Raw genomic sequence first — 16,574 nt, forward strand, 5'->3', positions numbered from 1 at the left:
AACCAAGACGGCGGCATTCAGATCTCTCGACCGAGATAAGCGATTCGCTTTATGAGAATGAGTTCGTCATGAAAGCTAAGGAAATGGATGTACACGCGCACTTATAATGACGTCACTGATTTGTGGTTTAGTATGCTTTATATACATATGCATAGGAAAATGGTAACTGTGAATAAGAACACAGTCGATAGAATCGAAATTTATTATAACTTCTTTTCGGAAAGCTGTAGAGGGAGCTTTTTATAGCATACATGTTTGGTGAAAAGCTTGCATTTTGTGGAAACTAAAGCCTCGACCACCACTCACCACTATAGGCAGTCACTATATTCAACACGGTATGGTCATAGTGGACACTGGAGGAGGAAAAACTACACTTTTTTGACGTAGGGTTACGTCTTTCGGCCACATATTTGGGGTGCAATTTCAAAAAAACCAAAATCGACCGCGTTACGAAAAGTGGTCAGGATTTGATCACTTGAAACTCTGTCAATAGCAGATGGATATTAATTCTAAACAAGCCAATCGATTGGAATGTCATCTACGAATCTGCTAAAATGAACACATTATCAATTTTTAAAAGGTCACTATTGAAAATTGCACGAATGTGCAACTGTTGCTATAATAATGCAAATTATCACCGATTGACTGTAAAAAGCGCTTTCCCTAACACAGATTTAAAAATCGAATTCACTCCGGTCTCAGCAGTGCTTTCGGCGTGTAGCGTTGTAGATTGTTCTCCAGTTCACGACGAACGGCAAACGCGAGCTGCAGCTCACTGAGCGGTTCATTCGCCGAAGAAGGAGGAAGAAGTTGCGCCGCTACTGATGGGATTTCAGTTGCTCGTCGTGAGCCGCTGTGTGCCATCTATTCTAAACGCGTCACCGTTCCTAACAACAAACAGCTCGCCAGTAAAACATCTTAATAGCTCAGCATTACTCAACCATCACGACAAAACGGTCCATTTCAGGACCACCATAATTTTGTTGAAGAGTAGTTTTTGAACACTCGCCTTAACCTTTCAAGTAGACCAATCGACATTGATCTTCATCAACTCTCTCTTTCGTTAATAACTCGGCTCCAAAAACATGTTCAGCTATAATAGTTTCTGTTAATAGACTATGTAGAAAAATGAGCCCGAAATATGAATGCAGCCAAGTTATCAACGAAAGAGACAGTCGATGAAGAGGATTGATCAATGTAGATTGGTCTATTTGGAAAGTGACGCGAGACTTGTCAAGGTCATCCATCGGATTTCAGTTCCCATAAGCATAAATTTAACATACCATGTATTTTTAAGACAACATTGGGGGTGCATTGCAATTTCAAACACTAAAGTCGGTCGCGAAAGTGGTCTGATTTCTTTTAATTCTTAATACGCCAATCGATAAGAAATTTGTCTACGAATCTGTTAAAATTAAGATTGAAATGTCTATTGAAAACTACACGAATGTGCAAATGTTGCTATGATAGTTAAAATTATCACCGATTACCTGCGAAAAGAGCTTTCCCTAACACAGATTTCAAAATTGAATTCCATCCGGTCACCGCGTTTGGTGAGTGTAGGTGTTCTCCAGTACACAACGAAACTCTCCCCGCAAGCAGCTAGCTAGCTTTGATAATGTACCCTGCAACAAAACGTTTGTGGTCAAATGCGTCAAGTATTGAAGTGGTACATACAAATTCTCGCAATGACCGAATACCACATGACCATGTCAATTAACCAGAAACACTTCAAATTAAGGTGACAGTTAATGCTTTTCCGTTGATACTGAATCCACACCCGTGCAAACCACACCAATGCACCAATACCAACAAGCATTTGCAAATTAGGAAAATGAGAAGTCCGGAGAACTTTGAGATTTGGGCGTAATTGCTTTTGTAAATAAACACGTCAATCACCGATTGCTCACGAATAAAAGCTCAATCTTGCAAACAAACTATACCAAATGATAGAGGAGTCATTCCTCTACCTGTTTGTGTTGTTAGATTTCGAGATTGAGCTTTAATTTGAGAGAAATCGGTGATTGACATGTTTGTCTACAAAAGCAATTACGCCCTAATCTTGAAGTTCTCCGGAAGTATCGAAATTTTGACCGAAATTTTGAAATGACAACTTCAATTCAAGGATTCAAATTCAGGGAAGTACTTCTAATGCTCAGGGAAGTCTTGCCGTAGTTCAGGGAAGGCCTGCCGAACTTCAGCGAAAGTTCCGAAAGTTCTTCCGAAGTTCAGGAAAGTCCTTCTGAAGTTCAGAGAAGTCTTGCCGAAGCTCAGGGAAGTTCTACCGAAGTTCAGGGAAGGGCTGCTGAAGTTTAGGAAAGTCCTTTCATTTCAATTCTTGGAAATCGGGGAAGCCCTGATGAAGTTCAGGGAGCTCATGCAGAAGTTCAGAGAAGGCCAGCCAAACCTCAAGAAAGTCCTGCCGTAGTTCAGGGAAGACCTTTCATAGCTCTGGGAATTGGGAAGTTCTACGGAAATTTAGAAAAGTTCTGTCGAAGTTCAGGGAAGTTCTGTCGAAGTTCAGGGAAGTTCTACCGAAGTTCAGGGAAGTTTTGCCAAACTTCAGAGAAGTCCTACCAATGTTCAGGGAAATCCTGCCGAAGTGATTTATTAGATATTTTGACTGGTACAATTGGAGATTTCTTTTATATGGCTTTCTCAGTCTAGGGTAATCCAAACAGGGAAATGCAAAACTGACTCAAAAGAGAACTCCTGCCGATGTTCAGGGAAGTCTTGCCAAAGTTCAGGGAACTCCTGCTGAAGTTCATAGAAGGCCAGCCGAAGTTCAGAGACGTTCTGCCGAAGCTCAGGGAAGTTCTACCGAAGTTCAGGGAAGGGCTGCTGAAGTTTAGGAAAGTCCTTTCATTTCAATTCTTGGAAATCGGGAAAGTCCTGATGAAGTTCAGGGAGCTCATGCATAAGTTCAGAGAAGGCCAGCCAAACCTCAAGAAAGTCCTGCCGTAGTTCAGGGAAGGCCTGTCATAGCTCTGGGAACTGGGAAGTTCTGCGGAAATTTAGAAAAGTTCTGTCGAAGTTCATGGAAGTTCTGCCGAAGTTCAGGGAAGTTCTGCCGAAGTTCAGGGAAGTTCTACCAATGTTCAGGGAAATCCTGCCGAAGTGATTTATTAGATATTTTGACTGGTACGTATGGAGATTTCTTTTATATGGCTTTCTCAGTCTAGGGTAATCCAAACAGGGAAATGCAAAACTGACTCAAAAGAGAACTCCTGCCAAAGTTCAGAGAAGTTCTACCGAAGTTCAGGGAAGTTTTTCCAAACTTCAGGGAACTCCTGCTGAAGTTCAGCGAAGTCCTGCCGAAGTTCAGAGAAGTTATGCCGAAGCTCAGGGAAGTTCTGCTGAAGTTCAGGGAAGGGCTGCTGAAGTTCAGGGAAGTCCTTTCATTTCAATTCTTGGAAATCAGGAAAGTCCTGATGAACTTCAGGGAACTCAAGTTCAGGGAAGGCCAGCTGAACCTCAGTAAAGTCCTGCCGTAGCTCAGGGAAGGTTTGTCAAAGTTCAGAGAACTCCTGCTGAAGTTCAGCGAAGTCCTGCTGAAGTTCAGAGAAGTTCTGCCGAAGTTCAGGAAATTCTGCCGAAGTTCATGGAATTATTTAATTATCTTTCAAAATACCTAGATATATCAGAATACCTTCACCAAAAAGGCTTTAAAAATACCAAGATGTATTCACCAAAAAGGCTGACATTTTAACAGAATATCATGAATACTTGTGAAAATCGAAGTTCATTTTTTTCCTTGATTTGTTTTCCGTCGATCTTGTTTTCCGTGCTGAGCACAAATGCTTCCGACGCCAGGTTAGATTTTCTCTAGGACTCTAAAGCAAAAAAAAACTCTAAGTTATATGGTTGATCGCGAATATCTCGCGATTGGAAATATTTATCAAAGAAATTCCTCCAATCATTTTTCGTTTTTTTTTTTATTATCTATTGAATAAGCCAAAAGTTCCGTGCGTTTTGTTCACGAAAATGCATAATTTTGTCATCAGAAAACAAGGCGTTTCCGTGATGGGAAAATTGTGGTTTCCTTAACACAGTCGCCGAATATTGATACCGAGCACTGAGCAAGCCAGATGGTACCTATCATTAAATATGCCTTGTTTATTAATTTATTTGATAAGGCTCAACCGAATTAACTTTAGAGAGCCGAGGATTCGTGTTCACTATACAATACATCTAAAAACTATAGTCAAAAGGTACAACACAATAAACATTTTATCTTCCGCTATCCAATAAGCCTCCTCCACCAGAACGGGAGACGCTTCCAGGTGTTTCATTTAATGGCAGATTCGCCAGCAAGGGTCAGAGCGCTTCCATTGCAGCAATGGACGCAAAACGTGGTCATCACTCACACACTCACACGAAACAGTTACTTTCCAAAGTCGACGACGCATCGACTGAAAGAACTGCTGATGAAGAACAATTAGGAGGACCACACAATGGTTGCTGCCGAGTAAACAGACAATCGCGTGACACACATTGAGAGTGGTCTGCTTCTGTCGACAGCCGAGTGAACACTCGTGATTGATGTGTTTTCCTAATACGTATTTCATTTCCACACCGCTATCATCTCCAAGAACATCGAGGAAAAAATTCCACAGCATTGTTCTAAACTGGCTTCCAAGCTTCCAACCCATCGCAAACGACTGATAATCCACGAACCCCTCATTTTATCTGTCAAACTTTCATAGCGAATCAAAACAAACATTTCGTAGTACTAGAATTTCAACTAGAATGGGGTACGTTAATCGTTTGCTTGGGACCAATAGGCTAGTCAAGTAGTGAGCCAATTTAAAATCGTTAGTTTCGTATTGATGATAGTCTAAATACCGCTCCCTGTTAATACTTCCTGAACATCTGTAAAGAAACAGTTTAAAATTTGAAATTGTGAACACTTTTTCCCACCTGTAAATTTTAAAAGTAGCGTTGAAGACATCTGACATGTGAAATTTCATCGAACTTGTTGAATTTTATTTACTATCACGGTTCATCATTTGGATATAACAAAGCTTATTCTAAAAACCTTTGTCAAAAGTATGTCATCATTTTTTTTAAATTACGGGATTAAGAAATATGAGCATGACTGTACATTGAAACGTATCACTTATGTTTCTAGTACTATCTTTTAGGAAATTAAAAACATACACGGTAAGAAAAGAGTACCCAACAACCAGATCACTTTTACCTACTTTTGGCTAGTTTGTCTCCTTTTCTCCTTCCAATGTTGTCAAAAACAGAGGAGCAAAACCACCCAACAGGGGGTAGTAAAGTGTGGAAACCCAACGTTGAGTATAATCATATTTACCTAATTTTGGGTAGAAAGCGAGTGGAAAATTCTATACGAATTGCACAGACAAGTAAATGAAATCTACTTTGACCCGGTTTACCTACTTTTGGGTTCCTGCATTATAGCACCGACAAACCGACGTGAAATTTAAACTTAACTCTTGATTGAGAATCCATAACGGCCGATTCAAATGTTTTATTTAGATAAAAATAATTTGTCCGAAATACATTACACACGAACCAACTCATAAAATTTGTACGCGTGTTCGTGGCTAGGATAAATGTTTTCAGCGAACACGGCTGCAGATGTCAGTTTTGTGCTTTGATCAGAAATTTCTTTGTAACTTGTATGATCATTCATGTCGGTTTGTCGGTGATTATAGCAACAATCAATACGAAACTATCGATTTGAAATTGGCTCACTACTTGACTAGCCTATTGGTCCCAAGCAATTAGAAATCTAGACGAAATTCTAGTACTAAACTATGTTTGTTTTGATTCGCTTTGAAAGTTTGACAGATAAAATGAGGGGTTCGTGGATTTTTCCATGTTTCGAGGGGTGCATCGATTAGCTTGGGACCGAAGATAGTACCAGAGCTGAGCCAAAAAGTTGAGCTCGTTTCTTCGGGACCTTCTGGTCTTTGAGTTACCTCTATGATTATAGTGCCGAGATGAGTGAAAAGAACTTACTTTAGGATACTTCTTTCTTACCGTGACGCCCTATGTCAAAACATCCGCTACATACTAAAAAAATGTTGTTTGCCAATCACCATTAATGCAACGGCAACGTCACAGTTACACACCAAACGATAGAATATTCTAACGTATAAGCAGAAACTATAATCTACAATAACCTGATCCCGCTAAGAAACCCGTAATGCTCGTCACTAGCAGTAGGAATACACTGAAGGTAGTTGACGATCCAGAGGCAACTTCATCTAAAAATCAAAATATCATGTAACACATCATACGTATCGTCAAGCGAGAATTAATATACCAATAAAAGTAACTTGCTCGCAGCTGTCAGCATTCTCAATGGCAAAGTAGCCAACCTTGCAGTGGCAGGTCGAATTCCTGCATTCTATGCTCTTATCTACGATCCCATGATTGATGCAATCCTGACCATCCGTGCAAGCTATTTGTAGATCTGCGTTGATGATAATGGCACCAAACGTTTGAATTAATTGTAGAAGTCCAAATCCTATTATCGAAAACGTAATTTACCCTTCTGCATCAGCATGCAGCGTCCTAATCTGGGTGGTTCCATGTCTTCGCACAGACACTCCGAACGGCCTACGCCGGTCTGGATGCAGCTCGTGTCCGGCAACGTCGAACAGTCAGCCTCCGTTGCACATGGTTCACCTGATGTGGTTAGAGATTAATTTTAGATAAACATTTCAAAAGGTCCTATCTGCATTGATCGATTGCAAAATCTTTGTGTTTGACGTTTTGAACACTAGATAAGAACCTCCCAACAAACAATTTTAGCTGCAGATTAGCTTATACAGCCAAAATTTGCCTTATGCAGCTATTTTTTGCCTGTATAAGCTAAGCTGCAGCTAAAATTGTTTGTTGGGCTCCTGAATCAAACTATGTGGTAAAATAGCAGTGGTTATAAAAAAGAAAGTAGATAAAGAGAATCGATCAAAGCAGATAGGTCTACAGTTTGAGTTCAATTTTTGGATAGCTGGATTAGAAGACACATCCGGAGAACTTCGAGATTAGGGCGTAATTGCTTTTGTAAACAAACACTTGATTTGACGATTTCTCGCGAATTAAAAGCTCAATCTAAAAAAAAACTAACAACACAAACAGGTAGATGAACGGTTCCTCTATCATTTGGTATAGTTTGATTACGAGATTGTTCTTTTATTCCCGAGAAAGCAGCGATTGAAATGTTTGTTTACAAAAGCAATTACGCCCAAATCTCAAAGTTCTCCGGACATTTGTATTCGACGGTCATCACGGTTCAGGCATTGCTTTTCATCAACAGGGAAGCGGAACTATGGCAACCGCATCAATAATACCTACACGGTCAGTCAGATTCACTCAGTGTGTTAGTTACTGCTACTCAATTGTCAATAATAAAGAAAAATGCCACAACTTAGTTACTTTTCTTTATAATAGGGAGTAACTCTGAATCACCGCGTGAGTAAACGAAATGTAAACAAAATTGAATATAGTAAACTCATGATTTGAACTCATTTCTCGCAGTTCAGCTTGAACCAGCCACAATTTTTCTTCACTTACACTTAAATAGGTTTACTCACAAACTAAGTGACTCCGATTTTTGCAATTGCATTTTTCCAATACAACTCCACTAAATGTTGAGTCGATCTGACTGGCCGTGTTCAATATTGCTGTATAATGCACTCAGTGTTTACACATGAGAGCTCTATTCATGTGTTGCTGATAAAATCACATTTAGATCTGCAATTTCGTATGTAACTACTGAATTAACCTGATCCGCATTATCACATAGATGATGAAATTGTTCTCTCTAAACCAACCTGAGTTTTGTTCCAGTTGTAGATTCGATGCAGGTTTGCTTTTTTTGCCAAACGTTACCAACAGTGACGAGCTAGTGTCAAACAATACCACGACCACAGATGCAATCAACGCACTTCTCATTGACCCACAAACCATTTCCGCCACCAATTTAATGATCAGGGAGTATGTCAAATACACAACCAATTGTTTTCACTTTCCAACCAGAAGTGAGGGTAGACTTCCAAGGATTACTTTCGAAAGATTAAGCTTCGTGCCTTGAAGTCAGCTGATGATGATAAGTCGACACGTGCGTCGCAGAAATCGAGATTTAAAATGAAAAAAGGACTTTCAATCAGAAAAGAAACTAGCCGACTGAGCATCGATCTAATCTTATTTAATTATTGCTTTTATTTGTAAAATGTCCCTACAATATCATTTGCTGTCTTACCCATTGACTTCCTATACATAATATCATAACGATTCATACCTCATTATAATCATTAGAATATAACAACTTCGATGTTTTTCTCAGTTCAACTACAATTGATTTCCTTTTATATTATCTACGCGCTTTCAAACGATAACAATTTTTTTAGGTTAAGTTGTTCGCTGAAGCCCTAAGATATGTCGTTTCCAATTTAGACACCGCTAATTACCTCCCTGCATGCTAGGGGGGGATAAGAAGTGATCTTTGTTCAACTGTCTTTAATGCTACTATTTTCTCGATTGCTATCGATTCGCTCTCACCGTTAGTCTCGTCATGCGGAGTTGTTTGTTGTCATTTCAATCTGTACCGCGGCCTTATCACCAATACGTTTGTTGATGTTCCTGTAACTGTTTGGTGATGCTGCTTTCGATTCAATTTGGAGCTACGGAAACGTTGATAATGGGAACAACTACACGTAGTAGGCATCCCGCAGCGCAGATCCCGTAATCAGAATCGCTGCACTGGTCAGCAGTAGGGTGATCACCTTCAGTGCACTCGGTCGATCGGAAGAGCCTGTGGATGGAATGACATCATTTTAAATTAAACAGATAGCTTCAATTGACTTGACAATGACTACTTTTGCCACTGGGTTTGACGCAACGTTGACGTTCCACATCCGGGGAATAGTCGAACTTGCACTGGCACGCCGAGTTGCGGCATTCCACGGTATCGGCACGGTCCTCGACGAAGCACTCGCTCGTTAGGTTACACCGTTCTTCCAAAGCTTTGAAAAAAAGATAGAATAAAAATTAATTGTCGGACTAATCTAAACATATAAAAATGATTTTCATATGAAAGCAATGCAGCTGCCGCTTTTTTTAGGAAAACAAATCGGCTTCCGAGCGCCAATTCTAGGCCACAATTTGTGACATGCTTCCCTTAGAGCATGTCTAGTATAAGATAGGAGCGGATTCAACACAAACTCCCTTGACAACCTATGCCTTAGTGGTTTCTAGCAACACTGCCAATGCAATAAAGATAGGCGCTGCTCGATTGGCTCTGGCTTTGACAGTTCGTTTGGCTCAAAACCAGCCAGTCCGCTCCTCTCTTATACCATAGAGGTAACTCTAAGACCAGAAGGTCCCGAAGAAACGAGCTCAACTTTCTGGCTCAGCTCTGGTACTATCTTCGGTCCCAAGCTAATCGATTCACCCCTCGAAACATAGGAAAATCCACGAACCCCTCATTTTATCTGTCAAATTTTCATAACGAATCAAAACAAACATAGTGTAGTACTGGAATTTATACTAGAATGGGATACATTAGTCGATTTTCTTGGGACCAATAGGCTAGTCAAGTAGTGAGCCAATTTAAAATTGTTAGTTTCGTATTGATTGTTGCTTATACTAGACCCTCTCTAGTTTCCCCCATATTCAAATTTAATTTCGTTGGAAGAACCCTGACATTCAGATCATTCCTCGCGAATGCTGGGTGTTTAATTAAAATATCAATATTTACTTTGACATCAACATTGACTTTTCACCGAATCCTGCAGAATTGTCAAGTATATTCCACTATTCTTCTTCGGAAAACTTACAGAATTCTCAATATTTTTCATTACTTCATTTTCATCGTAATTTACAACATGCCACTAGGGTATTCTACGCGGAACATCCTGGAAATTATTTCAGTTAAATTTACCAAAAACTAAGGTATCTAGAGACCCTATAAATTGGTTCGGATTCCCAGGAAACAATTCCCCGTAAGTTTATTGAGTGTTGAACTATCAATAAATTAAAATTCCCGTAATCGACTCTTTTTCCTATTACTTTCATCCAAAATTTCCCTGAGAAATAATTTTCTGCTCTTGAGATTCTCTGATTCTAGAAAATTCTTGGAATTTATTCTATATTTCACTTTAAGCTGTTAATAATTATCGCGAGAATTTGCTTTAATCTGCCTCCATAACTGCTTCACCGAAAAATAACCCTGGATTTTTCCTCGGCATTTTCTCCAAAAATTTTCATTAAATACTACAACCTATTGAATGCCGATTGCTGATTCTGAATGGCAATTACAAATAGCATCTTCAAAAGGATATTAAGAGTTCTAAAACCTTGAAATAGTTAAACGTATACTGTAACGATGTGTAAAAAAACCCGAAAATTCATTGTTCGAAACCTCATAAGAGGAACTACATCTAACATGATACCAGTCCTTTAATGGATATGTTTTGGTTTGTTTTACTTTGTTAAGTTTTAAAGAAGTGCATGACACACTTAACAGAAAACCTGTCTCTTATTAAATCATATCTTTTTACGGATTTGGAAGGAAAATTTTGTTTACAACTTATTTTCGATACAGTCCTTATTCCCAAGGGGTGGTCACTCTACACACTTATTTTGTGCCCCAGCTGCGCCGGCAGTGCTGAGAATGCCATTCATCGAGCTGACTTTGTTCCATTATGAATGAAGGCATGGTTGGCAGCTCGGTATTTTGACAGTTCGATTGTTTTGTTTTGAAGGGACAGCACCACAAGTGCACGTCTTGCATATACCAGGCTAGCTAAGAGGAAGAGGTGACAATTGGCTTCTTCCTCTTTTATTTCTATCTCTATCTCTATCTTTATCTATCTCTATCTCTATCTTACGTACATGAAATCGGCCAATCAGGAGCTGGTTCACGTTTGACAGAAAAGTGGTTCATTTTCGCCCCCTCTACTCTTAGCAGGCTAGCTACTTCGCTCCTGTATTAGTTTCTGTGATGTCATCAGAATCGGTTAAATAGTTTTCATTGTCAATATATGTACATCAATTTTCAAACTTTTGCAATGAAAATTATACATCTGTGGTCTAAAAATTGGATACTGTTCACGATAACCACATTAAATGCAATGGAAAATGCAACAATAATTAAATCTCTGATTTAAAAAGCATACGCATTGCTCATGAATTAGGCATCCGTGACACCCCCGGTCCCACCTCGTAGGATTTCATCGGGAGCCTTCAGGGATCCAGGGATCAAATGCAATTCTTTGTAGCTGCTTGAGTTCCGGGTTTTCCACCACGTGCCAAAACCCGGATGAATTCAAATCCCGTCTGGCACGTCGAAAATCCGAGAGCTGCGAAAAAATATTCCCTTCTGCACTATTTACTTCAACGATTCTGATGACGTAACATCGGCCTACTTCGGTTGATGTTTACTCTCTAATGAGCTAGCCTTATGTATGTAAGCCGTGCAGAAGTGGAATCCGAACCAAGACGATGACCTAAAGGGCAGAGTTACGACCTATCACAATCACGATCGTCAAACAGCTGATCGTTGTAACGCTTGGTACATTCCTATCACTCTCCATGACCATCCATCAAGTTGACGAAAGAAGTAAAAAGCAACTGGTGAATGTCGTCTTCGGTGGTGATCCATCATCGGTCTGGTCATTCCCGACAATCACGACACTCATGTTTGCTCGTTTTGAAGTAGTTGCTGCTTTGCTTGCTTAAGGGCAAGCTCACCGGGCCAAAAATAAAAAAAATAATTTCGGTACGTTTTTATTTTTCTAAAAATATTGGGAAAAATTAATCAAAAATCCAAGAAAATCAGTTTCTTCCTTAGATTTTTGTCAAAAATTACATGCAAAAATTTTTTTTCTATCCCACCATGAAAAAAAATTGGACTCTCAGAAAAACCGAAAAGTTGATGTTTTGTGGTTTTTTGAGTCCAACTTTATGCCATAATGACTAATAAAACATGTTTTTGCACGTGAATTTTCTTTAAAAAATTAGAAAAAATGTAATTTTTTTAGATTTTTGATACTTTTTTTTCAATATTTTTAGAAAAATCAAAACGTAATTATTTTTTTCGAAGCGGTGAACTTCCCCTTAAATGACTGTGTTGGTGAGTGAGCCAAACAGCTTCCGTTTAATTTTGCCAGCTTTTTTTGTAACTCACACAGTCACGCGTGCTGAGATGAACTTGGAATGCGTAGGCATTGTTTTCATTTTCTTCTGTCGTTTCGCTCTTTTTCATCATCGTACTGCAGAAGTCTTCACTGTTTTCGTTGTGCTTTTCATCATCAGCAGCAAGTGTGACGTTTTGCCTGTGAGCAGCGACCATTACTGGAGATTGTGCTTTGTCATGGCTTTACCTCTCACTGCGTGACAAAACGTTCTGTCAGCGATAGTCGGTTGATGCGTTGACGAGTGTCTAGTGACTGTCATGATATTTTGCTTCACTGCCTAGAGGCACCCCAGCTGAACAATTTGTTACCAGACAAAATGACCCGACTAGAGGATCCCTTCGAGAAAGCGATTGAGCTCCTCTGACTACTGCGAAGACAACATTGAAACGCATTTGATTGAATATTAAATCTACAGCCGCCGGGGAAAACTGCTGAAAACCAATACTGGAGGTACGATGACCGTTGTTGCAGTTTTTATGCTGATTATGCTTTGATGGCCGGTGTAGCAGCAGCAATAGTAGCCGTCGTGGAGGGGAATGATCAGTCGGGCAGAAAATAACACCTGTTTTGGGGAATTAAGAGATTGTGGTTATTCGAATCCGAAAATTGAACTATGTCAACAGCAATTATTTAACACATGCACTGCGCATCAGGCACAGAAATAGAAAAGTGTTTCCAGATCATGAAAATTTCTAACCATGGGTGCCAAATAGTGCCAATGAGTGTGCCCAACTGTGTTTTGGCACATTGTCCGGAGTGACCACCCCCTGGATATACTCTAAGATTCCCTGAGTTTCCAGGTTTTTCCAGGTAGTCGACACTCTGGTCTATGAGATAGGAAATAACCAGGTAGGCTGATTTCATATAACGACCGCTTTGCTTGACAACTTACAAAAGCTCATTTGGATTCAAGCTGCAGAGCGAATAAGACAAAATTTAATAATCGACTCCGACTGCGTCGCGGAAGAACCTCCTGCATTCATTTTGATCGATTTTCACATTTTGGTGATTCTGCCAGGAGGTTATTTCCGCGAATCCTGAAATTGGATTAGAACCCTGACGGATGGAAAATCACCCACGAGCATGAAAAATAAAGAACGTGTCTGTGCCGTTTTCAAGCGAATGATGATGGATCTGAAATATCATCTCTTCGCCGTAGCAGGCCCACAGGAACAAAACGATTTCAGGATGGTCATTTTCAACCGAATGACGACGGATCTGAAATATCATGGACCAGGCGTTGAAACGGTTGACATTTTTCAGTACACTCACTTCATTGTCAAGTGCGACAGTCTGCTTGTATTCGTACTCTCATACTCTACCGTCGTCTTTCTCACACAACACACAAACGGTAGATCAGCATTCGAGCAAAAAGAAAATTATCAAATAACTATCATATGACAATGTAATATTTTGTGTAAATTAAACCATTTCTGACCAAAAATGTAATTACCAGAACATCACTGCTTGCTATTTTCATAATTCACACTAGCACAACATTAGCAGTTATTATTATGAGACAAACTAAAATATGTAAATACGTGAGGGTTTTCGGCGACAGTGTCGTATGACAGAGCATGTCATGACATTTTAGTTTGGTCCTGTACATTATTAGCTTTGTTTGTAACTCACACAGTCGAACTTGATATGCGTAGGCGTTGTTTTCATTTTCTTCTGTACTTCAAAAGTCTTCACTGTTGTCGTAGTGCTTTTGTCTGTGAGCAGCGAGTTTTACGTTTTGTCTGTGAGCAGCGACCGTTACTGGTGATTGTTGTTTGCCATGGCTCTACCTCTCACTATGTGACAAAACGTTCTGTCAGCGATAGTTGGTGATCCGTTGAGACGAGTGTCGCGTGAGTGTCATGATATTTTGCATCACTGGAGGAAGAACCTTTCGAGCGAAGTCAGAAGAAGCTTTCAAAGGAAGTCGAAATAACTTTCCGGGTGGAATCGGAAAATCATTTACGGGAAGAGGTGCGAGAAAATTGCAGAGGAAAGTTTTAAGAAATTTGCAAGGGAAGATGAAATGAACTTCAGTAATTTAGAAATGAACATTCTGAAGGATCTATTTAGTAGCTGGATAAAAGTATTTATCAGTATTTTCCAATTCCCAGGACTTACCAGGGTGAACCATCCGCTGTTTCTCGATTCCTGGGTAGCCAGAAACGACGAGGAAAGGGAAACACTAGTCGAAAGAGTATCAAGATTAAGAAATTGTTAAATATTGCATTGTGTTTTTTTAAGACTATACAAATTTAAAATACAGTGCCTTAACGTTTTTGACAACACATAATTTTTGTCTTTTTTGTACTTTCTAGAAAATCCATCCAACGCTTAATTCCTTGTCTGATAACACTAGACCCCTCATTAATGATCCTATCTACTTGGAATTCTATGGAAAATTCCTCAAAAAGCGCTAGCACAAATTTGAAGAAAGAATTAGTTGATGACGTCGTGTTGCCAAAAACAGAACCAGAGAAACAGCGGATGGTTCACCCTGGTAAGTCCTGGGAATAGGGAAATACTGATAAATACTTTTATCCAGCTACTAAATAGATCCTTCAGAATGCTCATTTCTAAATTCCTGAAGTTCATTTCATCTTCCCTTGGAAGGTTCTTAAAACTTTCCCCTGAAATTTTCTCGTACCTTTCCCCGTAAATTATTTTCCGATTCCACCCGGAAAGTTGTTTCGACTTCGTTCAGAAGCTTCTTCTGACTTCGTTCGAAGGTTCTTCCGTCCAGTGATGCAAAATATCATGGCACTCACGTGACACTCGTATCAACGCATCACCAACTATCGCTGACAGAACGTTTTGTCACATAGTGAGCGGTAGAGCCATGGCAAACAACAATCACCAGTAACGGTCGCTGCTCACAGACAAAACGTAAAACTCGCTGCTGATGACGGAAAGCACTACGACCATGGTGGGTATATAAATGGTGATACAGCTTTGTCACTATATAGGCGAGGAGGTCGCAGGGGGGGGGGGAGGAATGCGGTTTAAGAGCAAATTGTAAGCAAACTCGGTCGCTGTCCCATACAAAAATCCAACATGGCTGAATCACGAATTTGACACATTAGAACACCTATATGTAGCCATGTTGACTACGACAACAGCGAAGACTTCTGAAGTACAGAAGAAAATGAAAACAATACCTCACAGAAAAACAAAACTACCCACCGCTTGGGGTTTTTGAACTCAAATTTGAGTTATTTGACCTCTGCCCATTTCATTTTCTCTCGCTATTGTTGTCAAAAATAGAACAAAAGATTCGACTCAACCGTCTAGTTCCGTACGAGAAGCCAAAATTGAGTAATATGCGATATACCCAAATTTGAGTTAATTGAACTTATTTTGGGTAGAAAAAATTGAAAATAACTTAGCGATGGGTAATTTTTTTTTGCCGTCCTTAAATGCAAACTACTTTGAGCCGGTTTACCCAAATTTGGCTTATCGTACGGAACATGGGAGATGAGTGAAAAGAACTTAATTTTGAGTTGTTTTGAATTTCTGTGTACGCATATCAGGCACCAACAAATTCTCATAAGCAAGCGAAGCAGCAACTGCTTCAAAACGAGCTCAGATGAGTGCCGTGATTGTCGCGCATGACCAGATCGGTGATGGATCATCGCCGAAGACGACATTCACCAGTTACTTTTCACTTCTTCTGTCAACTTGATGGATGGTCATGGAGAGAGCTTCGGCAAGCACATTGATTGGAATGTACCAAGCGTTACTACCACCAGCTGTTTGACGATCGTGATTGTGATAGGTTGCAACTCTGCTTCCGTCTACTCCTTCCAGTTGTATCCTAAGAGGAAGAGGAGGCAATAGGGGGACTTTTATGAACCTATTTTCTGTCAAACGCGAACCAACGCGAGATCAACAGGGAATCTATTTTCTTGTATTTTGACAGTCGACAGCGTCGAACATAATGAAATTGTTTTTGCACGGTCATTTCCGCGAGAGAAGAAGAACACGTCACAGACAAAAAGAAGCCAGTTGTCTTCTCTTCCTGTTAGGTTGTATCCACCTTCTCCCTATAAGCAGAATAGAGCACAAAAATCATGGCTACTATGTCACACTGGAGAATACAATGTTGCCAACTAAACAGCTACTTGATCATGCCAAAAGATTATCAGTCTTGTAAACAATTAATATTTTTTTTTAGTTGACGTATGGCATAAAATCGATCACCTGGAAAGTTGTAACTGAAAGCCAAAAGAGTAGTTCTAGAACATTTTAACAGAACAATACGGAAAAAGTCAAGAAGTGAATGAACAAAAAGTTTGGTTTTCCCATAGTAATTTCCTTATATACTTTAAATGGTTTGTGCCAAGTCAGTTTCTTACCAAATGAGTTCAAATTTTGGAAGACTAATCAGGACCCAATTTG

General features: G+C 39.7%; 3 protein-coding genes across 3 annotated transcripts in view; all 3 read right to left on the reverse strand.

The window, feature by feature from the left end:
* Positions 1-11,904, reverse strand: part of sosie — an 83,345-nt gene extending 71,441 nt beyond the window's left edge. The window contains exon 1 of the mRNA XM_065233495.1: positions 11,893-11,904. The gene's annotated coding sequence lies outside the window, so the exon portion shown is untranslated. The remainder of the gene's footprint in view (positions 1-11,892) is intronic.
* On the reverse strand, positions 4,760-7,983 carry LOC135710808 (uncharacterized). The gene is made up of 4 exons (XM_065233496.1): positions 7,812-7,983; positions 6,526-6,663; positions 6,299-6,448; positions 4,760-6,239 (listed from the first exon to the last, which is right to left on the reverse strand). Exons 1-4 carry the CDS (start codon positions 7,945-7,947, stop codon positions 6,139-6,141), a joined length of 525 nt encoding a protein of 174 aa, XP_065089568.1. The 5' UTR covers positions 7,948-7,983; the 3' UTR covers positions 4,760-6,138.
* The window catches only part of LOC135710798 (tenascin-like), a 28,003-nt gene continuing 19,610 nt past the window's right edge, over positions 8,182-16,574 (reverse strand). The window contains exons 7-8 of the mRNA XM_065233483.1: positions 8,856-9,002; positions 8,182-8,791 (exon numbers count right to left, since the gene is read on the reverse strand). Coding sequence (XP_065089555.1) covers positions 8,688-8,791; positions 8,856-9,002 — 251 coding nt within the window. The 3' untranslated portion in view covers positions 8,182-8,687. The remainder of the gene's footprint in view (positions 8,792-8,855; positions 9,003-16,574) is intronic.

This window comes from Ochlerotatus camptorhynchus, unplaced genomic scaffold, assembly GCF_037179485.1.
Source record: "Ochlerotatus camptorhynchus isolate MF236.1 unplaced genomic scaffold, CSIRO-AGI_Acam_v1.1 ptg000402l, whole genome shotgun sequence".
NCBI classification, from domain to species: Eukaryota; Metazoa; Arthropoda; class Insecta; order Diptera; family Culicidae; genus Ochlerotatus; species Ochlerotatus camptorhynchus.